The sequence below is a fragment of the Periplaneta americana genome, chromosome 7 (genome assembly GCF_040183065.1).
Source record: "Periplaneta americana isolate PAMFEO1 chromosome 7, P.americana_PAMFEO1_priV1, whole genome shotgun sequence".
Classification (NCBI taxonomy): domain Eukaryota; kingdom Metazoa; phylum Arthropoda; class Insecta; order Blattodea; family Blattidae; genus Periplaneta; species Periplaneta americana.
In genome coordinates this window covers 131662074-131684690 of record NC_091123.1, presented here as the reverse complement: position 1 = coordinate 131684690, position 22617 = coordinate 131662074, and the positions used below count along the sequence as shown (strand labels likewise).

Below are 22617 nucleotides of genomic sequence, written 5' to 3'. Positions count from 1 at the left end.
TCAATTTCGTCCCGATCATTTCTATTTGGCCTATGTATATTTAGTAGTTGTCCAAAATAGTTTCTCCATCTGTTCAGGATTGAATGAGCGTCTGCAGGCAAGTCACCATTCTCATCCTTGATCACGTTTACCCTTGCCTGATATCCATTCTTGAATTCCTTTATGCACTTATATAAATCTCTAATGTTTTTATTCTTACTATTTGTTTCTACCTCATTCAGTAAAGACCTGTATAATATTTATATAAATTATAGTATTATCGTCTTCATTACAATACAACACGATAGGAGGCGCCAGACATTGACGACGACGTTGAACATAGGTTGGACAGGATGTTGAAAAAATGAATGAGGAATTTTAAAAATAATTTTATATAAATGAGCAAAAAATAGTATTTTTCCAATTATTTTGGCATTCCGGGACAAATGTAACTCAATCCAGTACAAACCATTAAAATCCAGAACAATCCTGGGAAATGCAGAATGTCTGGCAACCCTGGTTGTGGCAGCGATAAAATTGTGAAAAATTCGTTTACAGAGGCGGGAACATATTGAACCTTCAATCATAATCAAAATACATTAATTTGATCATTGTTAGTGCATTTAATTTAGACTATCTCTTCATTAAACAATAACTAATCTTGTCGCTAATAGTGGCCCTACATCTCAGTAATGTTCAGAACGAACGAGGCACAGAGAGAAAACAAAAACACAAAAAATATATATATATATATATATATATATATATATATATATATATTTCTCCTGGCAACGCCGTCAAAGGCAAACGTCATGCTCATACTGTATGTTGGCGACACTGTGTGTTGGGTTCCATTTGGTTATCATCGAAACGATAAGACTGAAAGCTGCGCTACATTCTCCTCCAGCATAGCGAAAATGTATTATTTAGGCCTACTTTAAACTTTGAGACATTCCAAAACCATCAGTTGCTTTATCTCTAAACAGAAAGAATACTAGAGGGATGTGAACTTAATTGAGTCCGTACATTGAAAACATTTGCAAAAATTGTTTTGAACTAGTAGTTTTGAATGTCCCATCACTGTGAATAGAAATTCTATAGCAGGTCTACTTGTAATAAAAATAAGACATAATTCAGCGTCTTTACTAAATGAAATCTCTGTTCATATTAATAGTCGATACCTCACTTAATTCAGAGTTTAGCTACATCGTCAGTGTTTCTAAGCAGTCGTGGGAAACAAATTTTGAACGAGCATAATAAATTAATAAGATGCGCTTTTCATATTGTTTACATAATTAGTAATATATACACATTACTTTACCGTAGACCTCTGTGAATCATTTTACTCGGTTTTCCGTAGGCTAAATATTATGAACTGCTTTAGGTTATATTCAAATACTTACAGATTGTATGTTAAGAAGGCCCTCTTCCTTCTCTTGGTCGTGAGTGGCTTGTAGGCTACAATGTTACTTGTCTTACTTCTGATACTTTCAAAAACACTTGCATTATGATTTTACACACCATCTTCTTCCACCACTCGCAAGAAACTTACGAAAACTGATTTATAGCCACCGATGACCATTACATATTTTCCATGTTGACTAAGCATACGTGAAAAACAAGCCGACTCCATTTTGACGAAGCGATTCATCGAGGCTATCATAGTTTGTAATGTCATATTACAGCACCCTCTGACATAAAAAAGTGTGTTCAGTTAGTCGCATATAAATTCGTGTACTCTAAACACAGACGTCGCTGTATCTGGAATCAACTCTCGTACAGCACTGCCCTCTGATATACAACGTGTCTTCTCCTAGTCACATATTATTCGTCATGTAGTACTCTAAATCTCTATTTATTTGTCTATGCTCTAAATACATAGGGCCGTGTCAACCTCGTATCATCCTTTGACATAATACAATGTGTTTGATCATTTTGGATACGATGTCTCAAAATAAGTTAAAAACATACAATACAGTATGTGTTCTATTAGTAACATATAGGTATAGGGGAGTCTACTCTCTAAATCTAAAGTGATGCAACGTGTGTACTGTTGGTTGCATGAGGTTGCTGTCAGAAGTCAACCCCACGCTACCATCGAAAATAAGAACAAGACTTGCGTTTCCACTATAGTGCGAGATTTCCGCTCTTATGAATTAACAGGCTATTGCATGTCAAGTATTTTCACACAATGAAACAAGTACGACAGAATTCGTACAACATAATTATTATGCTTTCGTTCGTCACGTTACAAAATGGTGAAAAATTAATATTATCCATGCTATGGGCATATAAATCAGGTTGGAGCTTTACTGGTTAGCGATCTTTGCAGTGCATATTTACGTACCTATTTTAAAGAATGTGTAATTCTCATATTTGGCCGAATGGTTAGTCGTTCTACCCTTCAATGTGGGGACCCGTGTTCGATTATTGTCTGGGCCAGGGTGAAATTTGTAGTGAATAAAGCGGATGCAGGGGGTTTCGGCTTTTCTATAGCACACGACACTGAAATTTCCAACTTGGGTTGGGTTAGGTTAGCTTCGCTCATCTCATAATTGTTACGTTGTAATTTTTTTTTTTCGGTATTCGCGTTAACTTACATCAGGTTAGGTTAGCTTCGCCCAGAATTGTTACGGCATGATTTTTTTTTGTACCCATTAGCGTTCATTTTGAAGTAAGCCTACTTTATTTTACAATCACTTTTAGGTTACCTACACCGATCAATTCTTTTCAGTTTTTAGCTATTTTTTAATATGTTTTCAAGTCTATTGACGTTGTATATGTATTCTTCACATTCCAAACTACCTTCCCTCAAAAAATTAGGCCATTCTCCTTTTTTTTCCTATTTGTAAAAAAAACTTTTTCCTTGCAATTCTGTTGTTTCCTCGTATCATCATAATTAAATCAACACTCCACAATTACTCTTTAGCTACTATGAGATGTCCCGAGCTAGGTGTTCAGAGCAAATCATGTATGTATCATATTATGTATTTCTAATACCATCAGGTTGTTTTATATTTCTCGTCTTCTCTCCTTTTGGTGGCTTACGTGTAACCCACATCTGATATTACTTCAATGTAACAGATTTAAGCTGAGAGCAATTACAGCTTTTCTCACAGGTCATGCTCCTGTGAAAAACATCTTAATACGATGGGTAGGTATGCTTCAAGGTAACCTAGACGGTAGATTCTGCGGGAAGGAGACTGAAACAGCCCAGCACCCATACTTTATCTTTGGGAAAGAATCTCTAGAACCAAAAGATTTTGAACCGAGTTCTATATCTGGACCGTACACCTTAATCAAGGTAACAGGGCTGATGAATCGATATTAAATTATAACATAGGTAGCATTAGGGTACGTACACGTTGGAGCAACGATAAACGATAAAAGAAACGAGCTAGCGACACTTTGGTATTATCAAAGAATCAAGTGTTCATATCGGAGCAACGAGGACGCGGGAAGCGAACATTTTGATTTATCAGTAGAAGATATTCTATACATCCACTTAATGAAAGAAGATATATAGGAAATATCAGCTGCTAAGTTCAAGGTTAATATAACTTACATACGTACAAAATTAAACCCGTTTCTCATCCCAAAGATAGTATAAATTCGTTGTGTTGTGACTGGTTCTTGTGATCACATAACAAAGGACGAATAAATACACAACTGATCAATTTGTCAATATCTACAATAATTAATTTAATAAGCCGAAATAATAATAAATCGATTAATATTCGGATATATTGATAACCACCGGTATTTATACAGATTAATATTATCTTAATCAGAGATCATATGAACGACAATCCCAAAGACTTCACTCCAGTTAATTTTCAACTACTGCAGAAGATAAATGAAATGAGGGGAGATGGAAAGTTGGTGGACCAAAAGAAGGAAATGGAAATGCGCCACAAAAAATTCTCTGTAACGTTTTCCCCACAATTTAAATTCATCATGGTCACTCATGTGGTCTAGGGAGTTATAATATAGCGGGACTCGTGATCCGAGAATGAGCTCGGACATATGTTCGAATCCCGTTTGGCCTGATTATCTAGTTCATTTATTCCGCGATTTTCTCCAACTTTAAGGCGAAAGTCAGTGAATTCTCGAACTTTGTCACCAATATCATCGCCACTAGGTAACTTCGCAAGAGATACATCGACGTTAATAACCGTTAACAATTCACGAGTAACGTATTTCAGTGCCTGCAATCCTAGTCATGTTATAGACGGATCCAGGGAAGGTTTAAGGGGGCTAGCCCCCCGTCCCCGAGCTGTTATGATAATTACACTGTCTACCAAAAAGTAATTGGGCACTGTTTTTGCCCTTTTATAACCTCGTGACACCAACTCTTGTTGCTATAACAGCAGCCACCCTGTCACGCATGCTCTACACTAGTTTGTGTAGGACATCCACTGGAATGCGTCGCCATTCCTCTTGCAACATGGCACTCAGTTGGACAATGGAAGTTGGCCGCATCTCCCGAGACCACAATCACCGGTCCAATTCGTTCCAAAGGTGCTCAATGGGATTGAGATCAGGACTCTGTGCAGGCCAGTCCAACCGGTGAACATTATTGTCTGCATACCACTGCATAGTAACCGCTGAAACATGGGGCCAACTTCCATTGTCCAACTGAGTGCCATGTTGCAAGAGAAATGGCGAAGCATTCGGTGGATATCCTGCACAAACTAGCGGAGAGCATGCCTGACAGGGTGGCTGCTGTTATAGCAACAAGAGTTGCTACCACGAGGTTGTAAAGGGGCAAAAACAGTCCCCAATTACTTTTTGGTAGATAGTGTATATTTAAATTTACGGAGTTACTTTACTTCGATGAAATTAAATCCAACAGTTTGTGGCATTGTATGGGGCAGAAACATGAACATTGCAACGAAATGAAGAGAAACGAATAGAAGCACTTGATATGTGAATATGGAGAAGAATGGAGCGAGTGAAGTAGACAAACAGAAACTGATCAGGAAGAGAAAAAGGAATTGGTTGGGTCACTGGCTGAGAAGAAACTGCATACTGAAGGATGCAATGGAAGGAATGGTGAACGGGAGAAGAGTTCGGGGCATAAGAAGATATCCCTTTTTTTAGTAGGTTATTTTACGACGCTTTATCAACATCTTAGGTTATTTAGCGTCTGGATGAGATGAAGGTGATAATGCCGGTGAAATGAGTCCGGGATCCAACACCGATAGTTACCCAGCATTTGCTCATATTGGGTTGAGGGAATACCCCGGGAAAAGCCTCGACCAAGCAACTTGCCCCGACCGGGAATCGAACCCAGGCCACCTGGTTTCGCGGCCAGACGCGCTAACCGTTACTCCACAGGTGTGGACGGAAGAAAATATCAAATGATAAACGACATTAAGATAAGTGGAGCATTATGGAGACTAAGAGGAAGGAAGAAGATAGGAAAGATGCTGGGTTTGCAGTGAAAGACCTCCCCACTGGCAAAACACGTATGTATGTATGTATGTATGTACGTATGTATACGTAGGTCATCACAGCATTTGCTAGGGGTGACCGTACACACCTTGAATAATAAATAGTGGACTCGTTCTAGCAGCAACGATGTAGGAAAAAAAGTTAGCCTCCCTCCCTTTACGGAATCTTTGATCCGCCACTGCATGTTATGGTTCGACAAGCGCAACAACCGAGATGATGATGATGATGATGATGATGATGATGATGATGATGATGATGATGATGTCAAAACATTCAAGGTCAGTAAATGATCAGTACCACAAAGAGAACCAAACCTAAAAGCTGAAAGGTGACAGGCCAACTTTTGTTGTTATTGTTGTTGTTGTTATTATTATTATTATTATTATTATTATTATCATTATCATTATTATCATAATCATCATCATCGGCTGGCCGAAAAATTATTATTCTTCCTTTCTTCTTATATTTTTATCTATATATGTTGTTCTGGAAATTGTTTTCTACATCATTACCGGTATATGAAGCTATTTGTGTACGACAGATGTTAATTAAATGTAAATGAAGAGGAAATATTCCTCTCGAGTGAAGTTGATTGAAAACGGCAGGGAGTCTAAACCTAAGACGTGAGCTACTTATTACTACGATGTACACCCATAAAGCTACAACTCGGTAAAGTCAAAGAACTCCAGGCAGATTTGATCGTACAAAAAGTGTTACATAAGAGGATTTTCATAATTACAATTTTAAATCTTAGATCATGAGGTATTTTTTAAAACAGCTTTGTACATGTCAACTAAATATAAAATAAAATGATTATATTCGAGAAACACAAAGAAAGCAGTTGAAATCTAAAAGGATCTTTGATTGGAATCCCTGCTCAGCATCACGAAAGCACAAATACTAAGAATGTAGAAAGTTACAAAGTTATACAGTTTTCATCACTTCTTTTGTAACAACTTTAGAGTTCCTATTCCAGACTTGTATCTTTAGCACCAAATCATGAATAATTGCATGTTTTAAGAAAGATCATACCTGTATTATGCAACCGAAAAAAAGAAAAAATGCATTTCAAAGCTCGTCTAAAGAGACATGTATACCGAGTTAAGCTACAAATCTGATATGAAGAGTACATAAATTTTTTCAAGCCACACTTGTTTAGCACGATGATGATGATGATGATGATGATGATGATGATGATGATGATGACGATGAGGATGATGGTGATGGTAAAGACGACAATCAACATCTTGAAAATTCAATTTCAGGAAGAGGATAGGGGTTACCACTAAAATTCAATCTGATGAAACTAAATTTTATACTGATTAACTTTACAAATTTATTTACCGTGATAACTTTTTAGGAAATTACCTGACTGACTAGTTTCGAAGTGCTATTCTTCATTGTCCAAAGCTTAGTCAAGATCCCGTGCTATCTTCTGGTTTCTTGTTGTGTTCATGATTGTGTCGAAAAAGGTGTGTATTTTGAAATTGAGTTGAGTGTTCAGGATGTGCTGGGGGTGTGTTTTTGTATGTTTGTAAATTTCATATTGTTCTAGGGGTCAAGTTTCTGGTTTTTTGGTTGGATGTGTAATATATCTATGCCTGTGTCTATGTTGCTGTAGTTGTGATTGGAGTTTGTGATGTGTTCTGCATAGGTTGAATTGTTATGTAGTTTGGTTATGGCTGTGTTATGTTCCTTGTAACATGTTTGAAATGATCTTCCAGTCTGCCCAATTTAGAAGTTGTTGCAACTATTGCATGATTGTTTATATACTCCTGTTAAGTTGTATTAATTTGTGTGTCTTGTCTGTGTGTTAAGATGTTTTTGTAGTGTGTTCTGTGTTCTGTATACAATGTTGTATTTTAGTTTCTTGAAAGATGATGTAATCTTGTATCTGTTATTGTTTTCGTATGTTAGTGTGATGTATGTGTTTTGTTCTTGTGTTTTCTTGTTTGCGTTTAGTCTTTCTTATGATGTTGTCTATTATATTGAGGTTGTATCCATTTTTCTGTGCTATGTATTTGATTGTATTTCTTTCTTATAGTCTTGTTGGCTCATAGGAATGTTGATGAGTCTGTGTATCATGGATCGAAATGCTGCGTGTTTGTGTAAATGGATATGTGCACTGTAGCTCGTAGTAAGAACCTTATGGTGGGGGTAAGTGAGCTCGCTATCTACAAGTGGGAGCATAGCGAGGGAGGGAAGCATCCCAGTCCACTTTAGTAGTAGTAATAGTAGTAGTAGTAGTAGTAGTAGTAGTAATACACAAATGAGACTGTTATTTTAAATATGATGATTATTTTTTATATCCTTTTTCCGCCTAAAAACATGCACTAGTTTGGTAAAAGAGAACTCCAAATGAAATAGAGGAAATTCTAAACAAAACAAAAACTTACTCTAAGAACAAGTATATCTTATATTTCCTAGATATGTATCATATGACATAGTTATAATTTACATATGACGAAACAATAGAATTACTATATGCACCAGTCATATCAAATACAATAGTTCATCTATTTGAAATATAAACACCTTCACACTCAGTTTATTTCACTCCAATTCAGTAAAATTGTCTTCATAGTGTTTTGGCAGATTCTCTACAATATATACATGTAACAACAGAACTATTTCATGCACACTATTGAAAAAATATACACAGTTCATTCATTGTACTTACACACAAATGTAAAGAGTTGCAGCAAGAGAGAAGCTCCTCAATCAGTTCATATGTATATAAACAAATAGGATGTAATTACAGTAACTATATCACACACTCTGCACTCTTACAAAGAATTCCACTATAATCTTCAATTATTTTACACCAATCATATGGTCTCAAGTTATTAAGAGCAAATGTCTGTAAACTCTTAAGCGTAAGTGACGATGGAAAAATAGTTGGAATGCAGTTTCACGATAAATTACATAAGAAATAACTACGGTATGTTATTAAAAGTAATTTCATGTTATTAATCAGTATCTCTGCGACTCTCAGATTTATAAAATTGCGAGGACTAGCCATTACTGTTTTGTTTAAGTTTTACATGATTTTATTCTTTCTCCAGGAGCAGATAGAGAACGATTATCTAAAAAATTAGTAGGCCTAATGACCATTTCTGAAACTTTCAAGGCATGAAAATTAAGTAATCCCACATAAGTATACAGTGTGGGCCACTAGAATGTACCTAATTTCAATTGTATGTGACTGGTGAACGGCTGAAGATAGAGCCTTACGGTAACGTTTATATGAAAGGAAAACTCAACAAGTTTCGAATTTCTGTTGGTACTGGCTACGGACTGGGAGGTCCGGGGTTCGATCCCAGGTGGTGACAGGATTTTTTCTCGTTGCCAAACTTTCAGAACGGCCCCGAGGTTCACTCAGCCTCCTATAAAATTGAGTACCGGGTCTTTCCCGGGGGTAAAAGGCGGTCAGAGCGTGGTGCCGACCACACCACCTCATTCTAGTGCCGAGGTCATGGAAAGCATGGGGCTCTACCTCCATGCCCCCCAAGTGCCTTCATGGCATGTTACGGGGATACCTTTACCTTTTTTACTGTAGATGGTGCGCAGACACAGTTTCTTTTCGTAGATTGTATCGATTGTCAAAATGGCGACACCTCAAATGAAAGCGCAAACTGTGTTGCATGCAGAGTTTAAATCAATTGTTAGAGTTCAAAGGGAGTATCGGCGAGTGTTTAACCATGATGCTCCAACTGCTAAAAGCATTAAGAAGTGGCACGATACATTTTTAGCTACAGGACCGGTGTTGAAGAAGCATGGTGGTGGTGGTAGAACATCCGACGAAATGGTTGCAAATGTTCAAGCCACGTATGAGTGAAGCCCGCAGAAGTCATTAAGAAGTGTTTCGCAGGAACTTCAAGTACCAAAATCAACATTGCAACGAATTGTCCACAAACATCTCAAACTGTATGCATACAAAGTGCAGTTAATGCAAAGTCTGGAGCCGGATAACAAACCCAAACGAGTGGAATTTGCCAATATGGTGCTAGACCATCTCGGTGCTGATCCTGATTTTATGTCCAAGATTTTCTTCTCGGACGAAGACACGTTCCATGCATCAGGTAAAGTAAAGATAAAGTGTACGCCACTCCAGTCAGAGATCTTCGTGATCTTCAGGAGCACATCATAGAGGCTATTGAGAGCATTCCAAAAGACATGCTCCAATGTGCTTGGCAAGAAACCGTTTATCACCTCGATATCATCACAGTGACAGCTGGAGCTCACGTAGAGATATGGTGATGTGCATATCGAAACTTGTTGAGTTTCCCTTTCATATAAACGTTACTGTAGGTTTCTATCTTCAACCATTTACCAGTCACATACAATTGAATTTAGGTACATTCGAGCGGTCCACCCTGTGCAATTTTTACCAAATAATAGTTCGGAAATTTATAGTTTATTAGATACGATTTTTGTAAATAAAGAAACTATAAACAGATAGCAAATATATTTGCATGAAATGTTCGAGAACGTCATGCCTAATTCTGAGATGCATACAAACATCAATTTTCTATTTATTTTTTTTATTTTCCTACCTTCTTAGCTACAGCTTCATTGAATATCAATGAAGTGTCTTTATATTAAATTTTAATGAATATAATAATAAACTCTGGCAATAGACGTTAATAGCAATTTTTAATCGGAAATATCCATTACGCAATGTTAAAGTGAACTTATGTATCTTTCAAATTTAACAACCTAAACTACCTAAACATTGGGAAACCTGAATTGTATTTTCATCATGTACAAAGGATACTGAAATTCATGCTTTTATTTTATTATTTTATACGATTTACTAAGAGTTCACAGACATGTACAAGACTTAAGAAAATTCTATCAATACCGATAATTAGCTTCGACATGTCACTGAGAATATGGGCAGCATATTTAAATCGAAGATCTCAAATACACATTCGAGAAGCAGTATCTGTAGTAAATGCACAACTGACCATAAAATTGGTGATTTCTTTGAAAAATATTTTATTTTAGGCTATACTACAAAGTTTAACCTTATCATAAATTAATTCTGTAACAGTCTTTCCCATCAAAGACGCAGTTAAATCAATATACCATATACTAGCACAATTCCTAACATTTTAAATAACAGATCATCTAGTGATGAACTTTCCTGTCACATTGAAATTCAGATATTGTATTTTATTATAGAGCACCCAGACTTTCTTTTAGATAGGTATGCTTTTTATAAGAGGGTTCATTACAACAGAACTCATATTCACAAAGTTTTTATTTAAAGTAAACTGCACGACATTCAGATGTGAAGAAAATTTTGTAGAAACTTTATTATCAGAATGATAAGAAAGTCTAATCTGAAAGTTATATTTTCCAGAGCTTCTGACAGCTCACATAAATTCAAATGTGACTTACATCATTCAAAACTGACGGAAAATTCTTCTTCAAAGATTTTATGTTTGTCTTGCGACTTGCTATTTCTTTTCTCAAAATCATTGTGTTGAGAAAGAAAATTCTCAAAATTATAGCAGCTTTAAACAAATTTGAAAATATGCAACAACGCTTATCAAATTACTGACGAATGTTTTGTAGTCTCTATATTAGCCACATTGTGCCATGCATGTATGCATGTAACTATGTATGTATGTATGTATGTATGTAATGTTCTTGATTTAGCAATAAAGCCATTATTCATCATGCTTACCAGTATTCTGATACAAGATCATAATGTGTATGAAGAGCTTGGCAGGTCTCTTGTGCCAAACATAACCCTAATTAATTATCAGTAATTACTATCTGAGGATGTAAATTGTTTTCTATTCTTCATTCACTCCAAGCAAAAAGTTGAAGTAAACACTGAAGTCCCATGACGAATGCTTTGTTTGATTCCTGACTGGAATATCAGTAGAGCTATTCATATATATCGGATTTATAAAATAAAAACCTTCTGCCCTTCAATAAGGGTGACCACAAGGATCCAGAAAACAAATACATATATAAAAGTTTACAATGAAAATACATACAATAATTTTCAAAAGTAAATTAAAGTGAATCATATTACTTGAAATAGAGATGAAATTGCAAAATTTGAATCGAATCCTTTAGAATTTTTCTAAGGATTTTCTCAACAATGTAAAATGTGAATCGCTTTGATTTTAAAAGGTTATAGATGTATTTGGAGATGGCACCACGAACTACAAAAAGAAGTCCGTGTACTGACCAATGATTAGCCATAATGTTATACTGCTTGCTAAAATAAGAAATGCAAGGTTTATAGATGATTCTCTTTTCATCATCAATAAGTTTTGGGTGTTGTGCATCTCTTTCAAACCTGATAATAGGCTCTAGTATTGTTCCTGTGTTCTTTTTTTCTATCAATAACAACAATATCTGCTCGTCTTGTTATCATTATGTTTTAATAAATCTTTTCCAAATGTTAGTTTCATATTTAATTTATATAGCTCACTCTGTTATTTCGAAGGTATTCCTGCACACACTACTGTCAGATACCAGACTATAAGAAATTCATTTACCACATAGTTGTAAGAATTTCATTTACCGCACAGACTATCTATAATGTTCAGGCAGTGACTCAAAGCTTAAGTCCATATTACACACTAGTGACTAGTAAATAGGTGACTTGTAAACTACACACTACGGAGTTTTGGACATGTATGCTTGAAACATGGCCTTCTTCATAGACTATTTTTCTAAAAACCATGACATCACGATGGAGCTCTGAATTAAAAAGGAAGTGTCCCAATGCAGTTTCATTACGGTGGAAAAAATAAAGGCCTAATATATTACAATAATGTTTAAAACATTGTAAAGAAGATACCAACAATGTCAATGTTCAAAGTTAACGTGTTATTCTACATTACATTTACTTTATTTCAGTTCCAAAGCATCTTCAGACATCATAACCCCAATTGCTGATGAGGTATCCATGTTTGTTTAGTGAACAAGTCAGCAATCAAGCAAGCATTTTCGTTTACTAGCTACTAAGGACTTGATTGCTACGCACTATGTAGCTTTGGATCATGACTTCTGATGTAACATCCGACTTATTAGACAACTATCTTCACTTCAGCTGAAAATGTAGCTTTTATATATGGCTTAGATAAAGCCATTATTCATCATGCTTCCCAGTATTTTGATACAAGATCATGGTGTGTTTGAAGGGCTTGGCAAGTCTCTTGTGCCAAACATAACCCTAAATAATTATCAGTAATTATTATCTCTGAATGTAATTGTTCTATTCTTCATCCACTCCAAGCAAAAAGTTGAAGTAAACACTGAAATCTCGTAACAAATGGTATGATTGATTCTTGACTAGAAAATCAGTAGAGCTATTAATTCATAAAATAGTTATCATTACGTATTAATAAATCTTTGCTAACTGTTAGTTTTATATTTAATTTATATAGTTCACTCTGTTATTTCGAAAGTATCTCTGCACACACTACCGTCAAATACCCAGATTGTAAGAATTTCATTTAGCGCATAGTTGTAAGAAGTTCATTTATTGTACAGTCTATCTATAATGTTGTTTAGAGTTCATGGCTGCATGATCACTTAAAATCTGCATTGTGCAACAATACATTACTCAGTTCTTGTAATTAAGACTGATTGTATCTTAAAATTTTAAGCAGATTTTTAGGTTTCATGTAAAAATGAATGATGGTAAAGCAGGGAAGCTTTTTTTTTTTAGTAAGTTATTTTAAGACGCTTTATCAACATCTTAGGTTATTTAGCGTCTGAATGAGATGAAGGTGATAATGCCGGTGAAATGAGTCCGGGGTCCAGCACCGAAAGTTACCCAGCAAGGTAAGCTTTAATTGAGTAACACTAAATAACCAACAATAACAAAACTTTTAAATTAAAAGAAGTGCCTTAATAATGGTACATAGTGTTATCGGAAATAACAGCCGAAATGTGGCAGGGAGACATAGAGTATATTATTGGAGAGAGAGAGAGAATATGGCTGCCTGACAACACTGTTGATCACCCAATTGTGAATGTCAGTACATCATCTTCCAGTACATCTGAGAGTGAGTTTGAATTGGAGAAAAACTCACAGACTGATACTCGAAATAATGTGAGTTACAACAGTGTGTATTCTACAAGAAATTATTTTATATTGTAGCAAATAATTACATGGAAATAAGTCACTGAGTGTATACCTGTACAACAGCTATGTTTATGCAAAAATCCACCATATAATACATTAACACAGAAGGATATGTGAAGTCTTTCTTTACAGCTACTTTCTTCTTGAAGTGAATGGATTTTAGAATAACAATCTAACGCTTTTTATTACGTCTTAAGTCTCTAGTTTAAAAACTCAACCTGAAATTTATAAACAACTCATTAAACATAACAGTAATATTTTTCCATGGCTAGGTCTGAAATAATGTAATTAAAGTATTTTTGTTATCTTTCCTTAAGATCAAACTAAATAATAAGTTGTGCCAAAACACAAAATAACAAAACAGTTTTATGACCCGAAAATAAAGGTATTATAAGTCAGCCACATTCAGGACAAGTAGGGGAAGAGGTCAACCATAACATATAAACAAGAAACGAAAAGCCACTAGTATAGCTCAGTCAGCTGAGGTGCTTTCCTGCCGACCGGGAGTTGCACTCGAACATGGGTTCGATTCTTGCTTGGGCTGACTACTTCACTGAGTTTTTCCGAGGTTTTCCCCAATCGTAAGGAAAATATCAGGTAATCTATGGCCTCATCTTGCCAAATACCATCTTACTATCACTAAAGTTCTTTTTATGAAACACCCTCTAATGATGTAAGTACAAATTAATGAAGCAAATTTATAATGTTACTCATTCCTAACTCTTTGGTTTTGTGTACTCATGAAAGTTTTGAGAAGGGAATGCCAGGATTTGAAACACAATCCAGAGCTAGATGCGTATAATGAAATACAATAATTCTCAACATTACAAAATTTCACACTTTATTATAGTACAAAATATAAATGTGTATGTCACCCTCATGTGTAATATAAATCAATGACATTTCATAAATATTTAATGTTGAATGTAAATAATATCACTGTTCAATATGCATTAAGATGTGAATAACCATAGTCAGAAAACATTCAATATTTTTTATCTGTAAATTCTGAAAATTGTCATCAAAAACATTCAAGAGTATAAAAGACATAGTCTTTTAAACACACCAGAAAGAAATTTCATAATTAGTTTCCATAATTTTATTGCCTAAGTTCATTTTTTATTATAAATTAGAAAGGCTCAATCTTAGCACCTTAAAATCTGCAAGGGAAGTAGATTTATTGGTGTGCTTGCAAGACAAAGTATCACAACCGTGAGTACTCTTTCTCATCGAAACTGACGCCATGAGCTCAAGAAAATTAAGAATATATAAGCACAGTGTATGTTAGAGTTATAATTTTCTTTCATTTAAATTGTAGTTTTGTTATCCACAACAAAACTTGATCAATTTATGTTTATTCGTATTTCACATTTATGTTTACTCGTAGTATGCATGTTTTAAATATTACAGAGTTGATAAGGTGCGTAAGATATGCCATGTCCTGCACCACAAACCCTTAGGCCCGTTTCACACATATATGACAACTGTCCAAACAGCACTGATTATATGGTTAAAGGACGAAAGTTACACAGTGCATTCATTTTATTTTTCCATGCTCACATGTGTGCACTGCAGCTTCTGTTCTCCATCAGAGAGCATGGAAAGATAAAATGTATGCATTATACAAGAGCTTTCACACGCAATGTTGTTATCTATACAGTAACCATCCATCGTGATGTCACCGCCGTGCCTTCCCACCGGTGATGAATTCAGAGGACGACTCAAAGCAGGGGTAGGGGGGGGGGGAATGTCTCCCCTCAATTCCAGATTCCAGAATATTCTCGTCCCTCGAAAATTTCAGACTGTTTTAAACTAAAAAAAAAAAATAATAATAACACAGTCAACTCTAGATATAGTGAACTCGGTTATACTGAACTTTCAGCTATAGTGAACCTAATTGTTGGTCCCAACTCGCATACATTAAAAAGTATATTAATATTTCTGTTTATAGTCAACCCTTCGCTTCAGTTATAGTGAACCTTAAAAATTGAAGTTACAAGAGTTGTATCCTGACAAATTCTTATTTGAAGTTAGACATTCTTGTATAAAATTGAAAGAATGTGTTGAGAACAACATTCTTAGGGTGCTATTCATAGATATTTCGCTAGCCCGCGCTACGAGCATGCTAAACTAGCCCCGGCTATCGACTGATTACTTGTACGGGATTCATATCATATCACATCACTAACACTGGTTTATGAATACGAAAGACGTTAGTTCGCCGATCATCCACCGGAAGCCCGTGCTAAGAATGTCTATGAATACGGCCTTAAGTTTCTTACTCCTTTAGTCAAAGGACAAAGTTAGAATTGGTGATTCCTAGACATTGAGCTGTATTGTAAATCCAGGCAATGCGTGGTGACCTTGTCTCACTCCACCATTGAAGGGTTGCCATTCTGTTCTCAGGCACACTACTGTTATTTCTAATCCTCCACCATCAAAGGGTTGCCTTTTGTTCTCAGAAACATTGCAATTATGACGGACAGGATCGAAACAATAAAAAATGAAATTGCCTTCTCTTATTAAAAGGGGAAGGACGTTATGTCCAGAGCATAAATGAAGGTAAGATTTCGGTGGCTTTCAAACTCCGTCAACCCCACTCCCAGTTTCCATTAAGTGACTCCGGAAATTCCAAGGCTGAGTATGCAGTCACACCGTAACATCGTTTGTCATTTCTACTTATCAGTCTGTTTCTAGTGTTAGAACAGTGAACGTACTGTATAAAAATGTCGAAGCGTAAAGAGTTTTCTTTAGAAGGTAAGGCGAATATAAGTGACATTGAACGTGGTTTTTCGCAAATGGACATGGGTCGACAGCATACCTTAAGTAAATCAACTGTGAGTAACAGTATACAGTGTAATCCATTCCACAAAAATGAAATATTTTAATTACTGTAGGCTATAGGATTTTAGTTTCTTGTCCATAATTTCATTCATTCCTGCCATTTAAAGTTAGGGGAGAGACACTTCGGATTTAGTGAACGAAATATACAAGTCCGCTGAGGTTCACTATATCCGGATTTGACTGTAATTTATAAAATATATTTAAATTTAATGTGACTTTTCAGTAACCAAAATAAATTCTGTTGTGTAGATTTTCAGGTAGTTGTTTCCTTAAATTATTTTTTTTTTTTAGGTTGAACATGAAATCGAAAATAAAAATGATGGGAAACTAAATATAATTGGTTATATTTTGATCATACTCGGGGTGGTGCATTTTGTAAACTGTGTGAAATACACTGAAAAAATGACTTCGAAGTTCTTCAAGAGAAAGGCAGGGTATTCATATCATTGCCATTCAGAAAAGCACTTGGAAAATGCAGTCATCTAATTTAATTGAGGATTAATTACAAAATTTAGGCGTTTGTTTCAAAAGGACATGCAACACCGGCTTTATGTGACAATTTTACACAGAAGGTAGTTCATATTCGCCGTATTTTATATAACAATATTAACAGTTTTAAAAGTAATATCTATACTAACATTTAGTATGTAAAAGAAATAGGAAATCAATGAAAGCTCTATTTCTTTAAATGACCTCATTTTTTATGTTCCCTTTTACAAAGACTGCCTCCATTAGCTAAGATCTGAATTATTGTTTCTCTTACTGTCAGTTCCACTTTCCCCCTGGTATAGTATAAATCTTCCTGGAGGAAAAGCTCTGAATTCAACACCGCTTACCACTACAAGACCCAGTAACATCATCTTATCGATGCAACAAATGGTAATAGCATGTACAGCAACATGACAAATGTAAATGTTGACAATGATAAGCTATTTCTTTAACTGGAGCGAGGACAGTAGCTTAGGACGAAAAAAGTGTTGTGTACAAAGATAAAAATGAAACGGAAAATGCTTGGAGGAAGTTTTAGTAATCTCTAAATTCCGCAAAAAGTACATAAAATGTCCAAAACTCTTTCATTTTCATATTTAATGGGCGAATCTATTGAAACTGTTCCTTGTTCTTTTTTGATGTGCCTGTACATTATCATCAACGCTATGAAGCATCTATAATCCAAACTGGGAAGCAACAAAACCCTAGAATAACAGACTCCGGATATGGTCAGCTGTGTGAAGTGTCCAAGAAAGGTCACCATTCCATTAAACAGTGCTGTTTGGACAGTCGCTGGTCACCGTATATTGTGAAACAACTCTTAGTCTATTCCTTGTTCGATTTTTGTCGAAGACTTCTACATGCGTCCTTCCCCTCCCATTATATTTTGCCACTTTTTGTGATGGTGCAAACAGTGTACACTAGCGTAGCTCAGACAGTAGCACATTTGCCTGTTGAATCAGAACTGCGCTCGGGCGTGGGTTCGATTTCCTTTGGGCTGATTACCTGTTGGGGTTTTTCCGAGGTTTTCCCCAACCGTAAGGAGAATGCCAGGTAATCTATGACAAATCCTCAGCCTCATCTCGCCAAATACCATCTCACTATCACAATTCCACTGATGTTAAATAAGTAGTAGTTGATACAGCGTCACTAAATAACCAAGTAAAATATATAATTCTATTTTCTGAAAGAATTAATGGCTAAACTAGCGCATAGGTACTTTCCATCGTACTCTGCTTATACACCTCCAACAGTTTTACAGCTCTTTCCTCAGTCGTATCAACATAACCTAGGTGACATTACGAAAGTTTCACGCTAGCGTACATTCAAATGTTTTATATTAAAAGTGTTAATTTCACAATATGCACCTTTCGTATGCTTTGCATATATGAATCTGTGACAGGTTAGGTTAGATTAGATTAGTTTAGGCTTTAGTTATGCCTTGCATATACGAATCTGTGACAGGTTAGCTTAAGTTAGTTTTGGCTTTGGTATGCCGTACATATACGAATTTATGACAGGTTAGATTAGGTTAGGTTAGTTTAGGCTTTTGTTATGCCTTGCATATCCTCAAAATTGTGTAAGAATGTGCTCTTTATTGCTGTTCGTCTTCCTTTGTAAAGATTTACCAAAAATGTCAGTAGATTATATGATTGAAATCTTCAAGGTAACATTATTATTATTATTATTATTATTATTATTATTATTATTATGATCATCATCATCATCATCATTTAGGTTAGGTTAGGTTAGCTCAGATGGCGTCTATCCTGATAGTCTACATGAAGGTGAAGATGACAGCAACTGAGTGTAGGATTTTCAAACACTGTGCAGAGGTTGGTGATTTTTGTTAGTGATGTTGTCAGTACTGATCGTAATCAGTGAGAAGCTACTGTAATGGCAGACATACAAACGAAGTCACATTACGAAAACTGTGTGGTTTTTTTTTTTTGTTCATTATTTGTTCTGTTTCACTATTTTTGAGTGCTTGAGTGGTTGAGTGTAAGAGAAGGCCTTAAGGCCTTAACTCTGCCAGGTTAAATAAAGCCATTATTATTATTATTATTATTATTATTATTATTATTATTATTATTGTTATTATTGTTATTATTATTATTCCATTAATACAAGATGTGCGTTCTTCACAGTACATCATATTGTGTGTTTTATATCTCTGCAGTTTCTTCTTTCACTAGAAACCACAACATGGTCACCTTTATTACGATACACTTCTCATTTCAAACATAATTTACTATGTTTTCCAACAATTTTTCTTTCTCCAAACATATCACTATAAAATCCTTCCATTTTCAACTCCATCTCCACAAAAAATCCCTTATGAATTCAACAATTTTCACTATCAAAATCACCAGAATTACCTATGCTCTAGTTTCTCCGAATTAATTATCAATTGAAAAAAATAAAAAAAACTTCCTTTATTTAACTTATTTATGAAGCATGTAGGAATTAAATAGAATCATACCATGAACTCTGAATTTCTTTCTTTAATAATGTTCCATACTGTACTTTTTTGTATTGAACAACATTCAAATGCAGACAGATTCCACCAAATGAAGAAAATCTGACCATTTCGAAATGACAGTCTACAAATTTATTGATATTTATTGACTCGAATTGTTTGTTACTTACTAACAATACATGTAAGTTAAATATAGTTACTTTAAAAAAGAAAATGACGTCTAGAAAAATATTTAATAATGATTTGAACTTATTTGCACTATAATATAAAGTAAAATGAAACAAATTCCCTGAAAACAATCCAACTGGCAGTGCCCCAACCAATGTGCACCGAATTATCACAAAATAATTTGTAGTTACAATTGCTACTACGCATAAACTTGATATTCAATATAATTAATTTCTAGAATTGTTTCATATTGTACCATTTTTCTATGAAAGACTGAATTTTACTTACTCACACAATACTGATACGAAATCTACCAAACTTATAATAATAATAAACAGGGATTCAGCAAACCATCTGAACTTGCAAACATGAAATAAGTGATATTATGTGGAACTTCTGTGCATTATGATTGGTCAAATTAGAACACACAGCCGACAATTTTACATGAAATGAATCACTATGGAACTCAGAACTATTAAATAATTGATTTGACTTTGATATGAAAATATACACCAAAATTATAATGCACAATATATAAAGAAAATAAAATAAATATCAACACGTAAAAAATTCGAGATTTCATTTCATATTATTAATGTCTTATAATAGAAATAACTGGATGCATCTCATCTTTCACAAATCCAGAACTAACGTATGTTAAGAGATATTTATACTGTAACACACAAACTGATATTTTATTGCAGGAAGATAGTAGTCATAAAATATTTTACAATAACGAAGTAATATTTTCTGCTTTAGTTAAATAAAAAATTATCATTAGAGGGATGTTAGAATCTCTCATTCATAATTTCAATTCATTGACTATTAAATGTGTATTATTATTATTATTATTATTATTATTATTATTATTATTATTATTATTACAGAAATTAACTTTTATTTCATCAGATTATCTACTATGAAATTCATTGTCTGCCTTAAAAATCAATTAAAAATCAAAGAGGGCTTTACTGTAAATCGATATGAATACAGATAATATAACCCAAAAGTTAACAAAAGGATTCTGCATCAACATTTCATATACCACCAAGTAACTCACAGACTATAAATCAATTGCAAATGTCTAAGTTTACATATTGGTAATAATTGACATAGAAAAGACGGCTTATATATCTTTAATTTACTGAGCTGTATTGAAACTATCACTTCACATCTGTTCTAATTCAATTCAGAAGAATCAACAAGAGAATTCTTTTAAACGATCAGCGGATAAGCCAGCTGCTATCTCTAAAAGATGCCAACATCGAGATAAACATGAAGAGTACACACAAGGATTTTTAAATAAGTGAAACTCTCTTCATACCTTACGCTGACACTGTTACTCACGCAGTCTGGATATGAGACAATGTCCCAATGTTGAGCGACATCTAAAGAATAAGACCCTCATAAGACAAACGTTCTGACTCAGGAGAATCCATCCTGTTTCGGAGGTGTTCTAGTGTGTTGGTAAAGTGCTTGTTTATTTGTTCCGTTTCTTCATTGGCTTCTAGATTTGGTAACTCTTCTCGGATTTTCGCGATCAGTTGGTTTAACATCTGGACTGTAACCTAAAAACATAAAACATTCATACATTATTTTTAACATAAATGGAATGAAAATAACAATGTCAGCATTCTATTCATGCCTGGTTTATAGAAGCATGAAAATAATGCAACTGTAATAAAAATAATAAGCATGATTTTTGCTCCTTTTTTCAGTTTCCTTTACATTTGATCACAATTGAAGAAGAAGATTTCAAAATGTCCGTAAATCAATTTTTTTAAGATTTCAACTGGATGTAGGTTCAGAATTATTGTTTCATCTGCCATAAGAGTTTACTAAAAATTATTATTTGTTTTGGTCCTACAGAATACATCTGTTATGGTACAGCTGGCGCCAGCATTTTTGGCATGTGTCCTAGAATATAATGCCCAGTTTGTGAGCATGTTGCTGGTGCAGCTGAGAATGGTACCACTTCCTATACACGTCACATCAGCCATTTGCCAAACAGTTGTCAGACTGACTGCGGCAAAGATAAAACACTTGTACTTAACGTTCCCAATACTTATTTCACACGCGGAAAACGGTGACACGGACTGTAACAATTAATATTAGAGGAGAAAAATTCGCTCCGGCGCCGGGAATCGAACCCGGGTTCTTAGTTCTACGAGGGGGATCCAGGAAATAACGACCGTTCGCGCATACCCGCCGCGCAGCTGACTCTCCTTCCTTGTTTGAAGGTCAAATGGCTTCCTTAACATGTGTTCTCATAATGTTGTGAGTACTGGTTGCAACAAGTCGCCATTGTGCATTTTGTGTTACTTGAAAATGAACGACGTGATTGATAATCCCGCCGACTGTGAGGTGAGGAGTGTGATTCGATTTTTGAATGCCCGACATTTGAAACCTGCAGAAATTTACCGGCAATTGAAAGAAGTGTATGGTGATACTGTAATGAATGAAAGAAATGTGAGAAAATGGTGCGAAATGTTCAACAATGGGCGAACAAATGTCCATGATGAAACTCGACCCGGACACCATCACTCATCACAGAAGACCTGAAGACTAAAGTGAACGACAGAATCTTGCAAGACAGGCGCACATCTCTCGACGAATTGCATATTGCCTTTCCTGACATTTCTTGTTCTTTGCTTGGTGAAAATGTGTCGCAACATCTTGGCTACCACAAAATCTGTGCACGATGGGTTCCACGGCAACTGAGTGACCAACACAAAACTCAGAGAATGGCCTCAGCATTGACATTCTTGATGCGATATCACACAGATGGAGACGCCTTTCTTGATCAAATTGTGACTGGTGATGAGACCTGGGTGTCTCACAACACCCCAGAGACCAAGCGCCAATCACGTCAGTGGCATCATCCCTCATCACCCAAGAAACCGAGAAAATTCAAACAGACTCTCTCAACACAAAAAGTCATGGCTACTGTCTTTTGGGATCGCAAAGGTGTTCTTTTGCTGGATTTCATGCCAAAAGGCACTACGATCAATGCAAATCGTTATTGTGAGACTTTACGAAAACTACGGCGAGCCATCCAAAACAAAAGGCGAGGAATGCT

General features: G+C 35.2%; 1 protein-coding gene across 3 annotated transcripts in view; it reads right to left on the bottom strand.

Moving 5' to 3' along the window:
* Nucleotides 1-7828: 7828 nt before the first annotated feature.
* The window catches only part of Vps35 (Vacuolar protein sorting 35), a 69791-nt gene continuing 55002 nt past the window's right edge, over nt 7829-22617 (bottom strand). Inside the window, exons 15-16 of one of the 3 annotated variants that reach the window (XR_011333171.1) lie at nt 20863-21106; nt 7829-15370 (exon numbers count right to left, since the gene is read on the bottom strand). Coding sequence is in view for 2 of the 3 variants with exons in the window: in XM_069831318.1 (XP_069687419.1) it covers nt 20927-21106 (180 nt within the window). In the remaining variant the exon portion in view is untranslated. Of the gene's footprint in view, nt 21107-22617 lie in introns of all 3 variants that reach the window. The other 2 variants (XM_069831318.1, XM_069831317.1) reach the window with 2 other exon arrangements.